Source organism: Natrix helvetica, assembly GCF_964273705.1.
Source record: "Natrix helvetica genome assembly, chromosome: 4".
NCBI classification, from domain to species: domain Eukaryota; kingdom Metazoa; phylum Chordata; class Lepidosauria; order Squamata; family Natricidae; genus Natrix; species Natrix helvetica.
In genome coordinates this window covers 37,274,969-37,293,142 of record NC_138550.1, presented here as the reverse complement: position 1 = coordinate 37,293,142, position 18,174 = coordinate 37,274,969, and the positions used below count along the sequence as shown (strand labels likewise).

The following is an 18,174-nucleotide window of genomic DNA, read 5'->3' as shown; positions in this document are numbered from 1 at the left end:
ATCACTTCCACGGCCACAGGTGTATAAAATCAAGTACCTAGGCATGCAGACTGTTTTTACAAACATTTGTGAAAGAATGGGTCGCTCTCAGGAGCTCAGTGAATTCCAGCATGGAACTGTGCAACAAATCCAGTCGTGAAATTTCCTTGCTCCTAAATATTCCACAGTCAACTGTCAGCTGTAATAATAATAATAATAATAATAATAATAATAATAATAATAATAATAATAATAATAATTTATTAAATTTCTAGACCGCCCCCTCTCCCCGGAGGGACTCGGGGCGGTGTACAGGAAATTATATTATAAGAACATGGAAGTGTTTGGGAACGACTTAGAACTGAGGAGAAACTTCCTGACAGTAAGAACAATTAATCAGTGAAACAGTTTGCCTCCAGAAGTTGTGAATGCCCCAACACTGGAAGTCTTTAAGAAGATGTTGGATAGCCATTTGTCTGGAACGGTATAGGGTTTCCTGCCTAGGCAGGGGGTTGGACTAGAAGACCTCCAAGGTCCCTTCCAACTCTACTATTGTATTGTATTATTATTGTATAGACAGCAACTCAGCCACGAAGTGGTAGGCCACGTAAACTCGTCCAACATCAGTGTGTGACCTCACAAAGGCGCTTCTGGAAGAATGGTCAAAAATTCCCATAAACACATTCCTAAACCTTGTGGACAGCCTTCCCAGAAGAGTTGAAGCTGTTATAGCTGCAAAGGGTGGACCGACGTCATATTGAACCTTATGGATTAGGAATGGGATGTCACTTACAGTAAGTTCATATGCGAGTAAAGGCAGGTGAGCGAATACTTTTGGCAATAGAGTGTAACTATTGTAACTATCACATTCACACCCATTACTGTCTTTACCAAAGGTTTACCACAGCAAACAACAGAAATGATATTTCCCTAAAGAATGACCGAGGTAGTAGAATATACACTGTACAGTAGTAATGAAACAAGCGCAGCATATATTTCTGCCTGAGGTATCCGCAGAGGTAAACTGTTGGCTAACCTGATGAATCCAAGTTTATAATTTATTATCATCCTTTGAGCCAGAGTTCCGGGTTTCATGATATGCAGGATGCACATACTCAGCAAGTCCATGAAGAGGCCTCTGCTAATAATTTCCATGTGTTGTAGCGCTGAACTCCAGTTGGTCAGCCAGCATCACATCCTGTATTTCCACAAAGGCAGGCAAAATGTTCCTATGTGCAGCAGAGAAGGACGTGCTATCCTGCAAGTTTAGCTCTATGTATTGAAGTCACTGTAAGTTTTTTTGTCTTTATACTGTGTCAAAAAAAAGCAAAAACACCAGTTGAGAGTGTTGAAATAGAGTAATTGCTATAAATGGAGCACTCCTAAATGAATCTCCCCTTTAAACAATCAGGATTTGTTTACCTTCTAAAAGGAGATTATTTAATCCAATGATGGTAGCTGCAAAGTCAACCTGTTCCACAAAGTCGGAAGTAATGATGTTAACTCCCATGATTCCTGGTTTCTGTAACTTCACCCAGTTCAGAATAAAAGGAAGATTTCTATGAGAAATAAAGGAAAATATATGAGACATGCTTTACGCTCTAGATAATAATATATTGTCTGCATATATTGTGTATTATGTCATAATAGAAAAGAATTTTTGTGTCTCAGGATTGAAATGGGGAGTTCTTGATGCTCTCCGAGCTAGGTTGTGCTAGCACTGAAAATGTTACCTAGTTGGGTAATGAAACATCTGCAAGAAAACAATCAAGATCAGAGAGGACTGAGGACTCCACTGTAAACTATGTCTATATGATAATCTAAAATACTTCTTGGAAATAAGAAAATTATTTGTATTACATATTATATTTTATCATTTAAAAAAATATCAGCAAAAGCATGCCACATTTGAAGCCATACCATATTATAGGTCAAGAAGGGGGAAAGAAATTAATAAATGCATTGCAACACCATCTAAATTTTCCATAAGTAGGATTTTAGTGGCACATAGTAGATAAACAATACTTATATTTCTAAAATTATGACTACTTTCAAAAAATAGCTGAACATTAAACTACATTAAACTACAGACTACATTGTATATCAACATTTTGTGCATTACTTTTATATTGTAAATTCTAAAATTGACTTTTTAATGTTGATATGCCACTTAATATCTTCCACACAACATTTAAGCATTCATAATAAATACTGTGAACCTGTGATCTATTCACACACTATGCCAAGTAATAATTTAACAGTTGGCTAAATTATTTACTAATAGGTTAGAGTACGTTATGATTTAGTGAGAGATAAAGGTGCTGGGCAAACATTTAAGCAGGTGGTGTAATTTAAGTAAGCTGTTTTCCTGGATGTTTTTTTAAAGTTATTATTTTAGTCTTTCCCTACAATAAAGTGAGAGATGGTGTTAAAACATCACGAACACTATAAGTGAATTTTTGCTTTCAAGTGTTTGGATTTGAGAAGCAAGCCATTAGAGATACAATTGATATATGCAAAGAATGGCAAGCCTTTTTAAATTCACTCTTTTATCAAGAAACCTCTTTCAAGCAAATTAAACATTGCCTAGTTCATTATGTATCTATGTAGCTTGCATTTATAGTCATATTTTATGTCAGCTGTTCACCCTAGAGTAGGAAGGCGATAATATAAGCAAAATAAATAATACTTTATTGGTTTGCCTATTTTTTGCTGATTTAATATTTCTGTATCATACGATTTGGAATAGTATCCGTGATTGTATTCTTTTTACTATTAAAATAATTACCAACACATTTGGTAATTAGAAGGGAAAATAATTTAGCACCATCTAGTGCCTTATAACTGTATAGCAATTATCTTTTAAAAGTAGAAATTTGAGTTATAACAATGGATCTTTAACTCTGATAGAGATGAAGATAGGTTTTGTTTGAGCATTCTGTGTATTGCCACTGCTTAGACCATTTTTCTGTCTACTGAAGTTACAGTAGGTTACTTGCTATATTACTATAACTGACACATCTAGTACTGCAATAAGTTAAAGGCAATGAGAAATTAAAATGTTAATAGACTAGATTAAGTACTGTAATTGAAGAAAACAACCTTGTGTCACCATTAATTTGTCAATATATCTTCGGAATACAGCTAAGGATTAATACTTATTTTGGCTTTATATATAATAATCTCGCTTCAATAGTGGTTTTTGTTGATTCATACATATTAGCAATAGTACTTAGACTTATATACCCCTTCACAGTGCTTTACAGCCCTTTCTAAGCAGTTTACAGAGTCAGCATATTACTCTCAACAATCTGGGTCCTCATTTTATTCACCTTGAAAGGGTGGAAGGCTGAGTCAGCCTTGAGCCTGGTGAGATTCGATCTGCCAAACTGCAGGCAGTCAGCAGTCAGCAATCAGCACAAGTAGCCTGCAGTACTACTAACAAATATAACTCCCTCGTTACTTTTATCAGTTCTGCTGATGATCCTGATAGGAACTGAACATCTGGAAGGCAGCAATTGCTTATGAACCAGTATTAACTATGTCTATATATCTTGCTATATCAAAACCAAACAAACCATGTTATAGTTACTAATAACTGTTGTTAGCTTGAACAGTGAAGCAATATTTGAATTCTAACAAAGTTGACATGAAACTATTTGAAATTATTTATTTTATAGAACTAATTAGAGACATAATTATTCAAATAGATATAAGGTAGGATGTGCAAAAAACAGAGATATGAAGTGGGTAATGAGAGGTATTTGGAAATCATTCAGAACAAACCAAGAGAGTTTTGAACAGCTCCAAAAAATGTCTTGAATTGTGATTTCAAGGAACACCACCTACGGTAGTTTTTTTAATGATATATTTTTCATCAGGTTTCCATTTAAGGATAATACTCATGAAAGGAGAAAGCACCTAATGAGGAATACATTTTCATTTTTACACCCACCCACTATTTTCCTCGAGGGGTACAGAAGGAGATAGTTCTGTTTGTTTTCTTTTTTGCTCTCACTGTATTTTGTAGTTGTATATTTGTGCAAAAGCTGCAGTCCAATGTACAGCTTTCAGGAATACTTGCATTCAAAGCTGTCTTTTTGGGAGTGTGGGGGTGGAAATCCTGCCCCACTAATTCCCCAATTACCTTAAAAAGTGTCACTAAGAGGTAAATTATATGCAAGGTTAAATCATCATCGGAAAAAGTGCAGGTTTAACGCTGTCACTTTTACTTTGAATGAAGAAAAGGCCATTGATGGAGCAATTATTACATTTCAATTTCTTATTTTTCCTAGTCTGATCTTCCATCCCACTGAACTACATGGATTGAAAGAGTAGACAAAAAAGGTAAACAAATAAGCAGACAATGGAGCTTTTTCCAGAATGAGTCTCCTTTTGCTCATTGGTTCTTGCTCAAGTATCCACAAGGAGTAAACAAGATTCACCTTTTCTTGTTTACTAATGGGGCCCAATAGCTCTTCAAGCAGGGAGCAAAGAGGAATGGAAGAATAGGAAGTGTATCTTTCTCTGAACTATTTTCTATGCTGGTCCATCTACAGAGAAACGGCCAACAAGGAAATGGATTTTATCACTAAATAGCACAATGGGTCCAGAGCTGCCAAGACTGCTGAGAAAAAACTCTCATGCCTAAGGACAGTGGGGAAATTCAATTTTTTTTTCTACTCTCGGTTCTGTGGGTGTGACTTGGTGGGCATGGCAGGGGAAGGATATTGCAAAATCTCCATTCCCACCCCACTCTGGGGCCAGCCAGAGGTGGTATTTGCCGGTTCTCTGAACTACTCAAAAATTCCGCTATCGATTCTCCAGAACCTGCTGGATTTCACCCCTGCCTAAGAATTATATGTATCTTGTCTTACATGTATGTCCACAAGAGGCAAAACTTAGAAAGAGCTGGGAACTTCATAGCTGTGTCAACTTCTTCCTCCTTGCTCCTTTCTAGCCTTTGATGAATAGTAAAGGGAAAAAAATGCTCTCTACTTCTATCTCTGAAATCTTTTCTCACCCAAGTGGCCATTCCTCCTTCAAAAGAAGAATGGCGATAGGTTTAAAACTACCTTTTAAAAATGTCTCTAGTATGTCAAGTCACTTCAATTTCAGCCAGAAAAAAGCAGGAAAGACAAAGCCTTATTTTATCACAGAAGATAATGGCTGCTTATATTTTATAATAGAAGATCAGTATGAGTTCCAGGTAATTAAAGGACATTCTTCTGAAACTTAAGAATGACACTTTTCCCTCTTTTATTTTTCTTCGTTTCTTTTAATTGGTTCTAATGGAACAGGAAAACAGGTGGGATATTCTCTCGGCCCAAGCCCAATTTGCAAGTATCTCCAGAGGACAGTTCACAATCTTCTTCTTTTATCACTTTCAGGTGTCGAGGGAGATACAAAATTCTGGTTCCTGCTCTTCTGGAGGCCTCAACCATTGTTATTTGATGCTGTTGTAGTCCGTTTTTGATGTTGTCTCTCCATCTTCTTCTGAGTCTACCTCATGTTCCTTGGCCTTCTCCTCTTTTTGTATATGCCTTGTATTGTACTATGCACGGAGTCCCAAGACATGCTCTCCAGGTGAGCAAACCATTTGATTTGTTGTTTTTTTATGTTTAAACTTGTTTAGTTTAATTTAGTTTAAAATTGATTCTATGCCAATTCTTTCACTTATGATCATATTTCTGATTTTCTGGTTATTTTTTCTGGTTACTTCAGCAGCTTTCCTCAAGCATCTCATTTTCGTGGTGACTAACTTTCATTTATCAATTCCCAATGACTCTTATAATAATCTCCCAGGAATCAAAGGATTGCACCCTTAATGACTTTACAAGGAGAGCCAGTTTATTTAGTTCATTATCAATAGTTGGACAGAAAACGTAAGCAGATACTTACCTGTGAACAAGAGTGTTTTTCAGGCCACGGCTGAGGTGCCGTGCAAAGGTTTTGACTCTTGGTGTGAGAATAGCTTGGGAAACATGGAAAGTTCCATGTTTTGCTCGCTCATTCAGGGTGGTCTCCAAGAACTGCAGCAATTTATGCACATTAGTTGTGTTTGCCCAGGGAGCTGGCATTTTATTCCCTGCCCATAGAACGGGGTATATTTCATATATAGAATGATGGTAGAAAACAAGAACCTAGAAGAATGGAGGTAACAATGAGGTAACTGAAATCTCTTCCTGGATTAAATTCATTTATATGCATATCACTCTCTAACAATGGGCAAAGAATACAACAGTATGGAAAATATTATTGTCTGTGAGAGAGCACAGAGATATGAAAAGTAAAATCTGGTCAATATCAGGTCAAGTGTTACTACATAAACTCATAACTGGTTACTAGTACTACCACATAACTGGTTACTACCACCATTTGGAACGTTCTAACGAACGTTCCAAATGGTGGAAACAATTTGACGGACTTTTAAACTTTTAATAAAACTTACTATATAATCCTATTATATTTGCAACACCGAAGGCGATACTGAATTGGATTGCATGAGTTGCCACTCCATTCCATTTTAGCCCTGGACTAAAATGCAGCACTAACTGCCTTCAAATACCATATTTTTTGGAGTATAAGATGCACCTTTTTCCCTCAAAAAAGAGGGTGAAAATCTGGGTGCGTCTTATACACTAAATACACCTTATACATTGAAATCCCGCCCCATTTGCAAAAATGGATGCGCAGAGGGTTTGGGAGGCCTTCAGAGTGTTCCTGGGCCCTCTTCAAAATCTTGGTGTGTCTTATACTCCAGTGTGTTTTATAATCTGAAAAATATGGTACTTAATCTACTAGTGAACAGAATTAGTGTCATCACAGATTAAGGGAAATGAAAAGAAAGAACATCACTCATTTCTTGAGCTCTCACACAATAGATGGGGTTACATTAAGGATCTCATTATTTGTTCTACTTGTTGCCATTATATTTTACCAACCCTCCTTTTGAATCCACAAGGGGACAAACAATAACATCTCCTATGCCAGGGGTGTCCAAACTTGGGAACTTTAAGACTTGTGGACTTCAACTCCCAGAATTCCCCAGCCAGCAGAGCAGAGCTGGCTGGGGAATTCTGGGAGTTGAAGTCCACAAGTCTTAAAGTTCCCAAGTTTGGACACCCCTGTCCTATGCCATACTGCATTGTGAGAGCTTCATTTATTTATAGGTTTCTCTCATTTGGGTATCCTTTGCTTCATTCTCTGGAACATAAAGGCAGTCCCACGACAAATGGCTGGGTTACTGTTGAATTATCACCTATAAATATTTGGTTATGATCATGAATTAATGCATTACATTCATTTGGAGGCAAGTTCCTTAACATTCTAACTTTTGAGGTTTGCCAGATTCACCATCTCACTCTTTTTATTTTGGTTCTGATGGATATTTTTATAATATTGGTTTTATTTGTGTTGTGAGTTGCTCAGTCATTTGTAGTTAAGCAGCATCAAACTGAATAAATAAAGGTCTACTGCTAGCATTTATATTCAGATACTGCCACCTGGTGGACAGCTTTGGCACCTGCTGCTGTTTGGTTTATTTTTGAGAGAAAGCTGAGCAAAGCTCAAGTTGAAAACATGGCTAAAGTTGAAAATAAAATGGCGTAGATCAGGGGTCGCCAACCTTTCGGATCTCAGGGACCACTTAATTCATACTTTTAAATCCTGCGGACCACTAATATGAATTTTTTTAAAAAAAGATAAAGAGTATTTAGTGCAATATAAAAATGCAAATAATTTTTCTGCAGACCACCAAAAGTTTCTCATGGACCACTGGTTGGTGACTGCTGGCATAGATGACTGAGTCTCTGGAGATCCCTATTTCTTCAGAATACATTAATATTGGAGGAAGAATAAGGATAGCTGCCTTGCGGAACTGAAATAATTGGAGAAGTTCAAACTTTGATAAACTTTGATAATCTAGGACAGTGATGGCAAATCTTTTAGACACTGAGTGCCCATACTGCACACATGTGCATGCCCAAACTGAAAGGTCCATGTGCACAAATGTGCACATTGCAGCAGAGACCCAAAGACCAGCTGGCCGGCGGGAGGCGGGGCAGCCCAACATTGGCAGCACGGCAAGAGGTAAGATCTTTTTCTTTTGTGAGCTTCTGTTTCGTCATTTGCAGGGAAACAGAAGCTCACAAAAGAAACGCCATGGAGATCTGACCTGGGGCACGTGCCAGCCGAGAGGGCTCTGCGTGCCACCTCTGGTACGTGTGCCGTAGGTTTGCCATCACGGATCTAGGAGGAACAGAAAGTGTGACAGAATTGGGAAAGGCGCATAGTTCCCAGGAAAGACAATAATATTGTGATAATGTAGCTTTTATGAAAGATGGAAAAAACAGGATTGAAAATAGATCCAATTAAACGGGACAGAACTGATTGTAGAGGTAGATAACCAATTATTAAAAGGAAGTCTGTGTTTAGCTAGAATGTACAGAATCAGGAAAGTGTCCTTGAAGGAAGTAGGCAAGAATTATTATATAAATAGAGGGCATTCTTTAAGGGCCTGGGAAACATGACAGTATGCAGAAGAGACTCAAGCAAACTCCTCCTTGATTCTCATTGGGGTTTAGGGGTGGGGAGGGAGGCAAAACATAATCAAGCCTGTACAATTTTGTTATTATAGCCTACTTCAATAACGTGAACCCTTCTCAGTACAGGTTGTTCTCAACTTACAACAGGTCATTTAGTGATCATTCAAAGCTGCCATAGCACAAAAAGTGTGAATTAGGACAATTTTTTCACACTTACAACCATTACAGCATCCCCAGGGTCACATGATCAAAATTCAGACACTTGGCAGCTAGTTCATATTTATGTCCCGGGTTCACCTTTTGAACCCTGGGTCACCTTTTGAGACCTTCTGACAAGCAAAGTCAATGGGGAAGCCAGTTTCACTTGTGTTAGTAACCACGTTACTAACTTAACAACTGCAGTAGTTCACTTAACATCTATGAAAAAAAAGGTTGTAAAATGGGGCACAATTCACTTAACAACTGTCTCGTTCAGCAACAGAGTTTGGCCTCAATTGTGGTCATAAGTTGAGGACTACCTGTAGTCTTTTTTTTTTTAATCCGGTCTACCGCGTAAGGTTGACAGAGAATAATCTTCTATTAGCTTTACCATGGGATCTATCATTTTTCATTTAAGGCGCCAGAATTTTTAAAAATGTTAATTCACAGTGATGGACAGATTCAATGTAATTTCTATTCAGTTAAACATCCACCTGAAAATGAGTTCAGCTGTACTAGAAAGACAAGAACTCACAGGTATTATAGAATGGAAGAAATGTTACAGAGAGAGTCTGTGCTAAGACACAAGTAAGATAACCCACGGAGTTCTAGAGGCTTGAAAACTACTATCTGCTTCACTTTCAGAGTTCCTTTTTTCAAACATATCCTACAACTTCCAAAGATGCTTTCCCAAAGGCCATCTAATAGTAGTTTGAAGTATAAAAATGTAGATTCAGATCCAATTAAATAGGATAAAAAAAAATCCTGTACCTGCTGTTGCTTTTCCCAAAGACTCTGCAGAGTTACATTTTCTACACATTCTTTTGTGCAGAGTTTTGATCCAAATATTTCTTCAATCTTGCTGATGAGATACATATGATGATTCACATCCATGGCATAGAAATGATTGAAATCCAGGAAAATGACTTCTTTAGGATGATGGGTTAAGAAGTTGTTTATCTCCATAAGTCCATCATATACTGTGGTTCCAAACAAGCCATGTATAAAGTAGATTTCCTGTCCTGCTTCACCTGGTTTGGAAGACACACGGAGGTCAAAATAGCGTATTCCACTCTCCAGCTGCTCCTTGAATGTCAGATTTTGTGTTACTGACCATTTCTTCATTAGCTTTTTTACCAAAGGAATTTTAGCTATCCGCCGAATTGCTATGGCTTGATCTGGTCCCACGGGAGCTTTCTCATCCACCCAGTAACTGAAGGAGTCATGTGAACCTATATGGGGGAAAAAGGGGGACAATCACTATAGATTCTGCCTTACTAACCTATTAAAAAAGAGATTTTTAATATCTCTACAGGCATCTGAATGGGGCCAGTGTTATATCAATATCATTTACCAGGATTTTCAAAAACATTCCTCCTCCAAAAGTTCTTGAGATAAAAGGATCAGTGATAAGAGGATCGGTTCTTTGATGGGCTATTAACAACTAAAATGAGAAAGCAAGGAAAAGGAATAAATGGGCAATTTTCTCAAGGGAAAGAAGTAAGAACTGAATACTGTCAAGGAATTGTGTTGATGTACATGTTCTCTAAACATGTACATAAAATTAAACAAACAAATTTCTAACCTATAAAAGCAGTTTACTGGTATCTTTTGAACAACAGAAATTAACAGATTTAAGAAGCCTTAAAATATTTATTTCAGTAAAGTGTGTAGTGGAAGAAGTTTTTTTTTTTAATAGCATGATCCATATTCAAAAATGGGCTGCTTCAAACATTTTGTGTGGAGGGTATTTTGAGCGCAAATTTTGAGTATTTAAAACTTCCAACAGTTCTCTGACCTTTGAACACTATCAGGATGACTGAAAGTGCCTGTTTGGAATGTTGTCTGGAAGCCGTGCGGGTCTGGATGGGTGACAACAGGCTCAAGCTCAACCCCACCAAGACAGAGTGGCTGTGGCTTCCGGCACCCCGATACAACCAGCACATTCCATCGCTGGCCATCGGGGATGAACAATTAGCCCCGGTGGAACGGGCACGCAATTTGGGCGTCCTCCTTGATGCCCGGCTGGCTATGGAAGATCATGTGGCAGCCGTGGCAAGGAGGACGTTCCACCAGGTTCGCCTGGTGCGCCAATTGCGACCCCTTTTGGACCGGGAGGCCCTGCACACAGTCACTCACGCGCTGGTGACGTCTCGCCTGGACTACTGTAATGCTCTCTACATGGGGCTCCCCTTGAGGTGCACCCGGAGACTGCAGTTGGTCCAGAATGCAGCCGCGCGGGTTATTATGGGAAGTACTCGTTACTCCCACGTAACACCTCTCCTGCGCGAGCTGCACTGGCTACCTGTGGCCTTTCGGGTGCGTTTCAAGGTACTGATTACCATCTTTAAAGCGCTCCATGGCATAGGACCTAGGTATCTGCAGGATCGCATCCTACCACACACGTCCCTGCGACCTGTCCGCTCACACAGAGAGGGGCTCCTCCTGGTGCCGTCTGCTAGGCAATGCCAGCGGGCGACACCTAGGAGTAGATCCTTCTCTGTGATGGGCCCAACCCTCTGGAATGACCTCCCCCCAGACATTCAAACTACCACCGACCTCCGTTCCTTCCGGCAAAAGTTAAAGACTCACCTATTTCAATCAGCTGGCCTGGCACTTTCTTAGTTTTACCTCCCGGGGATTTATTCATTTTAATTGGGTTTGGGGTTTTAATAAGCTTTTAATGTACTATATTTATTATTCTATATACAGTCTTGCAACCTCCTCCACCTATGTATTTAATTATTTAACTGTTTTATGTATGTATTTTATAACGCATTTTAGTGACTGTACACCGCCCCGAGTCCCTCTCGGGAGAAGGGGCGGTCTATAAATACGAATAATAAATAAATAAATAAATAATAACACCGCTCCTGCGCGAGCTGCACTGGCTTCCTGTGGCCTACCGGGTGCGCTTCAAGGTGTTAGTTACCATCTTCAAAGCGCTCCATGGCATAGGGCCTAGTTACCTGCGGGATCGTGTCCTGCCCCATACATCCCTGCGGCCCATTCGCTCACACAGAGAGGGTCTCCTCCGGGTGCCGTCCTCTAGAGATTGTCAGAGGGCGGTGCCCAGGAGTAGGTCCTTCTCTGTGGCAGGCCCTACCCTTTGGAACGACCTCCCCCCAGACATCAGAATAACAACCGATCTCCGCTCCTTCCGTAGTAAACTGAAGACCCACCTGTTTCGGCTAGTCGGCCTGGCATAACTCGACAACTTTTCCACCCCTAGGTCATATTTAATTGTTAATTTTAGTTTTTAAACTATTAATGTTGGGGTTTAAACTTTTTTTCAGTATTGTAATTATTTATTTATTTTTTACCTCCTCTGTACGACACTGTGCTGACTATTGCTTGTGTACGTCGCCCCGAGTCCCTGTGGGGAGAGGGGGCGACTAATAAGTTTAAATAAATAATAAATAATAATAATAATGTGACAGGAATGTTTCATAATTCAAAAAAAAAAGTTTTGAAGATGAAATGGCACTGCGCACACAAAATAATTCTAATATGAAATATTCTGTATGCAACTAGGTAGGGCCATTGGTAGCATACCCTTGTGTAGAAATCATCTAACTGCCCAACCATTTTTTAGTATTTAAAATATTGTCTCTCTTTCTCACGCAGTCTCTTTCTATATGACTGTGCCATGCAGTTTGTGAGGTTTTGTTTTTAAAGTCGCATGTGGCAATCTTACGCAGTGCACAATTTGCACACCAGGTGGCCCTTCCATGGGTGTATAATTCTCAACTCTATCCCAGCTATGACAAAAATAAGATTTAAAAACCATGCTTAAGAAAAGTACACATTTCCTTAGAAACTAAAATTCACGGGACCTCTAATATATTTTACAAGTATCAAAGTACAATATTTCACAATTAATCCATCAATCAAACCAAAAATACTCACAAAATGGTAATACTAAAATAAATATAACATCACCTTTCACTTTTCCTTACCTTCAGTTTGTTATTGATATGCTGTAATTTGGGGTACTGGAGAAGCCAATTGTCACAATGTTTCAACTTTTTCATTCTAAAAACATTGCTCAAAAATATATCTATGATACAAATAATACGTAACTGTCAAACAGCAAGCCATTAATGGTTGATAGATATCTTCCACGTGTACCGTGATTCATTCTTAACATTCATAGAAATTAATATGCGGCTTAGTCACATTCAATTATATAAGGACATTATGTGCTAACATATTCTCATATTACATCATAGGTGACGTAAATTATAGCACATGAAGTAAATTATAATGTACTCAAAACAGAAATAAATCTTCCTGATGTAATATTAAGAGTTCATAGTGTGCAGTATTTCTTAAACACACATAGAATTAAACACTATGAACTCTTAATATTACATCAGGAAGTTTTATTTCTGTTTTGAGTACATTAGAATTACATTAGAATCACACACACACACACACACACACACACACAAACACACAACCTTACTAGGAAAAAAAATAGATAAAAATAATGGATACGATCAGCCTTCCTTTAGAACAGGAAAAACATCCAATAAGAAGTTTTTTTCCTAAATAAAGGAATAAAACAGTACATAGAGAATTTGGAGTAGAAAGAAATGTATTGTACTTATAGTCTATGCATGCTTTTTATTGTTTATTTATTAATAAATTAGATTTTTTTAAAAGAGGAACTGCTTATTAGAAATATTATTTACTAGCACTGGACATATTCATACCATTGGCTTATTTTGAATCTTTTAGATTATAAAAAATTTAAAATGTTTTTTGATATTTGAGATATTGTAGATAGACAAATCATTGTTTTTAAAAATCAAGTGATGGGATTTGCCAATAACCTTTAAAATCAATTTAAAAAATTGATAGTGTCCTATCAATTTCATCTCTTTGATGGCTTGAACATTGAGAATGTAGATGCTATGATATCTTGTCCTACTAAAACACATTATAGTTGGTGTCAAGTACTTAAATACTCTTCTTGCTCTTATGGTAATTATTAAATTTAAGTAGATGCTAATAGGAATGAAACAGAAGGATACATTCTAATTGGCTTATTCTATATTCAGTCTTAATGCTCATTTCATCTGCTACATCCAGCTGCAGCTTTCCCTAACAACAGTCTGGATGACTTTACAGCTACATGAAGTAGACGGATAAAATCTTTGCAATCTGTGATAAAGATAAATATTCTTTCTTGCAATTCTGCAAGAGAAAGAAAATTCTGCAGAAAAAGTAGTTTTACATTTCATTTCAAATGAGAAGGCTTGGGGGGGGGAAAGTAACGATTTAAATCTGGAAAAAATTATATGTGAATTTTAAATAAAAATTTAAAAGAAATCTTTTCTCTCTCTCTTCATTCTCTATAAAGTGGATTTTCTATAGTAACAATGCAAATTACTTTTAACATAATACACACTCTAGCCCCATTCGTTTGTCAATAATATTTAAAATGGGATTTTTGAGCAAACATTTGACAAAGCATTTGTATTAGCTACTGTTATGATTTCACTAGCCCATTTCCTCATTTATGTCTTTAGCACCAAGACGAAAGGGCAGGTTCTGCTAACATTCTCTTTAATTACAAATAAAACACAAATCAAAGATCACCATGTGTCAGCTATGGATTTTCCAGTTGTTTAAGGTGAATACTTAAGAACAAATGATTCATCTAATCTGGTATTCTGAGATTAGCTGGAGTCAACTATGGTTATTGCTAAGTAGAGGTCATTTCTCCTAATGAACTTACATTTGCAATTACATGCTTTCAATCTAATCTAATATGGTAGTGTTGTTTGAGCTCAGCTAATGATCAGCTTTTATGAAAAAGATACAAGTACTACTGAATACTTTATCATCAGTAAACATATTCCTTTATAACACTATTAAGCCACATCTATTTATTTTAATAAGTAGAAAAGGCATTCTCCATATTTTATATTATCTATATATAACTGAATATTTAGATATAGTATACTTGATTTAACAGATTTTCAATTTAGCAGACTTTGGAAGCAATGGACAAATGTTTTGTCCAAACAGGCCTCTGAAATAACAGACAACTCTTTCTTGTTGTTTCTTGGGATATAGTAAAAGAAACAAACCAATAAATAAATCTACTATTTGTATGCCAATTGAGAAGGAATCTTCATTGTCACAAGTAGACCTTGTGACAATCTCTGTTGGTGGGGTTTTTTTGGGGGGTGGAGGGGGGAGCATCTGATCTTTTAACTGCTTTCTAACTTTGGGAAAAATAAATTAAATGTACCCTTCATTGATTTTCATTATTTCATTATTATTTTCATTATTTTTATCAATAGCTCAGGGCAGCGAACATATCCAACACATTTTCCACTTCCTATTTTCGACAACAACAACCCGGTGAGGTGAGGTTGTGTGATTGGCCCAAGGTCACCCAACTGACTTTCATGGCTAAGGTGGAAGTCAAGGTCTCTAGTTTTCTAACCTGGTGCCTTAACAATTAGACGAAACTGGCTGTAATTTAAACCATATATGTGCAAATTTCCTTTTATCCAAATTTAGACTTAAGTTTAGTCTGGCTGTAGCCGAATTTCTAGCTGCTTCATTTATATGAAGGAAGAAACTATTTCCTGAATTCTTTTGTTTTCTATGATGTGTCAACATGTGACTCGTTTTCTTTCTTAGCTATTATGTTTCTCTTGGGTCCTTTGACTGTAGTAAACTTTTCATTCATTCACTCAATGAAACGTATCACATTTTTATTCTGGGATAAAGCTTCTCAACCTGCCCCCCCCCAATCAATGTATTCTGTAAATCTTAACACTACGAATGATATATAAAACACACATTCTGATTTTGTGAAGGAAGGAAGCATTTACAAAATGTTTTATGCGCCCTTTCAAAGATACCCATTTAGTAAGGTGCAAATCGCTAATGCCATTTCATTTTCCAGTTGTTGTTTTTTCTTAAATGCAAAACTGCTGAATTCAAGATAATAACCAGGTGTTTAATCTGCCCCAAGCCCACATCCCGACTTTTTGGGGATGTCACTTAGATCAGTGGCACCTGCATTCACATATTTATCATAACCATTCCCCCCTCCAGATACGTTTAAATTGCGACTTTCACAACTCTCTGGTTTCCTGATCCTTTAAAACTCAGCTGGCCTTCTTCCTCAATCTCTTGTCCTACAGGCCTTGCCCATCACGGGTCTCGCAGGCCATCTGGAGGGTTTGGGGTTTTTGTTTTGCCAAGCACGTTTCCTATTTCTGGGATGCAGGTTGGGGCCGCCAGGTGTGCATTGCAACCTTCCTCAAATGAGGGACGCGAAGGCAGGCAAAGTCGGTCCGGTGGTCGGTTACCTGGAATGGCCAGCGTGGAAAGCGGCAGGGCGCTGAGGACGGGCGGCAAGGAGCCCATCCAGTCTGCGTGGCTGCGTTGGGTTGCCATTCGTCGCCTTCAGCTCCGGCTTCGGGAACGCTGATGCGCCGAGCGGCTGCTTCTCCCGTCTTCGCCGGCTCGCACTCCTTTAGCTGCAGCGCATTGGAGGAAGCGCCGGCAGAGGCTCCTCTTCTGTCATCCTCCGGGAAACGTGCCAAACCGGCAGAGCGACTGCCGCGCCCTCGCCCTGCCTGGGACGCCGCGCCTGCCCGGCTCTTAAAGTCCCCTGCATCCCTATGGCGAAGGCAAAGGAGGCTGATGAGGACACCGACCTCGCTCCGCGGGCGGCGGGAAGAGCTGCCAGGTCGGGGGGACTCGCCTCCCCCGCTCCCGCCGCCCGCTGCCTTTCATGAAACGGCCCCTAGTCCTGGGCGGCGGGATTGCTCGACAGCGCCACCAGCCGGCCGTCCAGCCGTGGCGTCACTGCTTTCGTGACAGCCGTGGCGGACGGTGATTTGGCCTGACGGGACTGTTGAGCCGGCTGAGCTCTTAACGCGTCGCCTTGTTTCTTCCGGAAACTCTGAATTTTGGTTTTGAAGGCGGTGAATCGTCCAAAAAGGATAACACAGCCGTTATGGTCAATGAATTATAGGTGCCTGACCGAAACACGATTGATTGGTTCATCGGACTATACTTTTCTAAAACAATCACCCCTAAAAAAAATAAATTAAAATCGCCAAATCAGTATATGGAGGAGTTTTTAGAGAGTCCACTCTGAAGTTCTTTGATCTCATCCCACCAAAGGAGTTTGAAGTTGGCCCGCGGTCCTACTCTCTTTTAGCCTTAAAATCCAGGAGCTGCAGAGAATGGGAGAAAGCAGCCTGTGCTCTCCCCCAGCTGACCTGAGGGGAGTTCAAATAAGCGGCTAACCTTCTCCACCAATCTAGGTCATTCTTGGGGAAGGAAGACAGAAGGAACTTGCAATAGAAAAAGGGATGCTCTAGAGCAGGGGTGTCCAAACATGGGAACTTTAAGACTTGTGGACTTCAACTCCCAGAATTCCCCAGCATGGCTGGCTGGGGAATTCTGGGAGTTGAAGTCCACAAGTCTTAAAGTTCCCAAGTTTGGACACCCCTGCTCTAGAGAGAAGTTTTTCTGGAATGTGCTGATTTTTTTCCCTCCACAGCCCCAACCAGATCGGATCTTTTTTTTCAAACTCAAACTTTCTTTTGCTACGTGTAGTTTCTCTCGCCCTACTAAACGTAGTCCCATTCAATTCAGTTTTCCTGATAATGCGCAGATAGAGTCCACAGCTTTTGTCTCCTCCCCTCCCTCCCTCCCACAATGTCTGGCTAGGGGGGGGGGGAAGCATCTAGTCAAGCTCCTGGAACTAGGAAACATTGTCTGGCCAACACGCGGCACAAAACAGAAATAAAATGAATTATTGCATTCCACCCTGTGGTTGGCGTTCATACTGCACACTTTTGACCATCAATTAAATATCTGAGTGATTGCTAAACTGCTGAGCTTTGCTGTTGTCAGGTGATCTATCTTCTGCAGCCCAGGAGAACTATAACCTAGAATGGAGAGAGCAGCCCAGCAATCAGGTCCTTTCTTCAGGGTAGTTCAAATTATAGATCTGTGTTCTGGGGTGGCTGAAGTGGACTTCAGCCACCCCCAGAACACAGATCTATAATTTGAACTATACTGAGGAAAGGACATACACTATATTGCCAAAAGTATTCGCTCACAACTGATTCTGATTATTTGGATGGGTGAGCGAATACTTTTGGCAATATAGTGTACAGTACATCAGTGATTTTCAAAGTTGGCAACTTTAAGATGGATGTACTTCGATTCCCAGAATTCCCCAGCCATTATGCCGACTGGGAAATTCTGGTAGTTGAGTCCATCCATCTTATAGTTGCCATTTTGAAAAACAAGACGTTACATTTTAAACAAGATGGTGGAAGTTGGGGGAGATTGTCTTCAATCTATTCTCTGAGAAGCAAGGGGATGAGCTAGTATTTCCTGCTAGTTGTAGAGAGGGGAAATACCCACCAAGGGAACAGAGCTGTAATGTAACACAAAT

At 39.2% G+C, this 18,174-nt stretch overlaps 1 protein-coding gene and 1 long non-coding RNA gene across 4 annotated transcripts in view; one reads left to right on the top strand and one right to left on the bottom strand.

The window, feature by feature from the left end:
- Nucleotides 1-18,174, top strand: part of LOC309392277 — a 112,360-nt gene that overhangs the window by 65,279 nt on the left and 28,907 nt on the right. Inside the window, exons 2-4 of one of the 3 annotated variants that reach the window (XR_014175410.1) lie at nucleotides 4,275-4,326; nucleotides 5,370-5,565; nucleotides 15,041-15,357. This is a non-coding gene — a long non-coding RNA (uncharacterized lncRNA). Of the gene's footprint in view, nucleotides 1-4,274; nucleotides 4,327-5,369; nucleotides 6,943-15,040; nucleotides 15,358-18,174 lie in introns of those variants that run through there. The other 2 variants (XR_014175409.1, XR_014175411.1) reach the window with 2 other exon arrangements.
- PLCXD2 (phosphatidylinositol specific phospholipase C X domain containing 2) lies at nucleotides 467-16,478 on the bottom strand. Its single transcript, XM_081953329.1, has 5 exons — nucleotides 16,064-16,478; nucleotides 9,495-9,955; nucleotides 5,881-6,122; nucleotides 1,402-1,538; nucleotides 467-1,290 (listed from the first exon to the last, which is right to left on the bottom strand). Exons 1-5 carry the CDS (start codon nucleotides 16,149-16,151, stop codon nucleotides 1,286-1,288), a joined length of 933 nt encoding a protein of 310 aa, XP_081809455.1. The 5' UTR covers nucleotides 16,152-16,478; the 3' UTR covers nucleotides 467-1,285.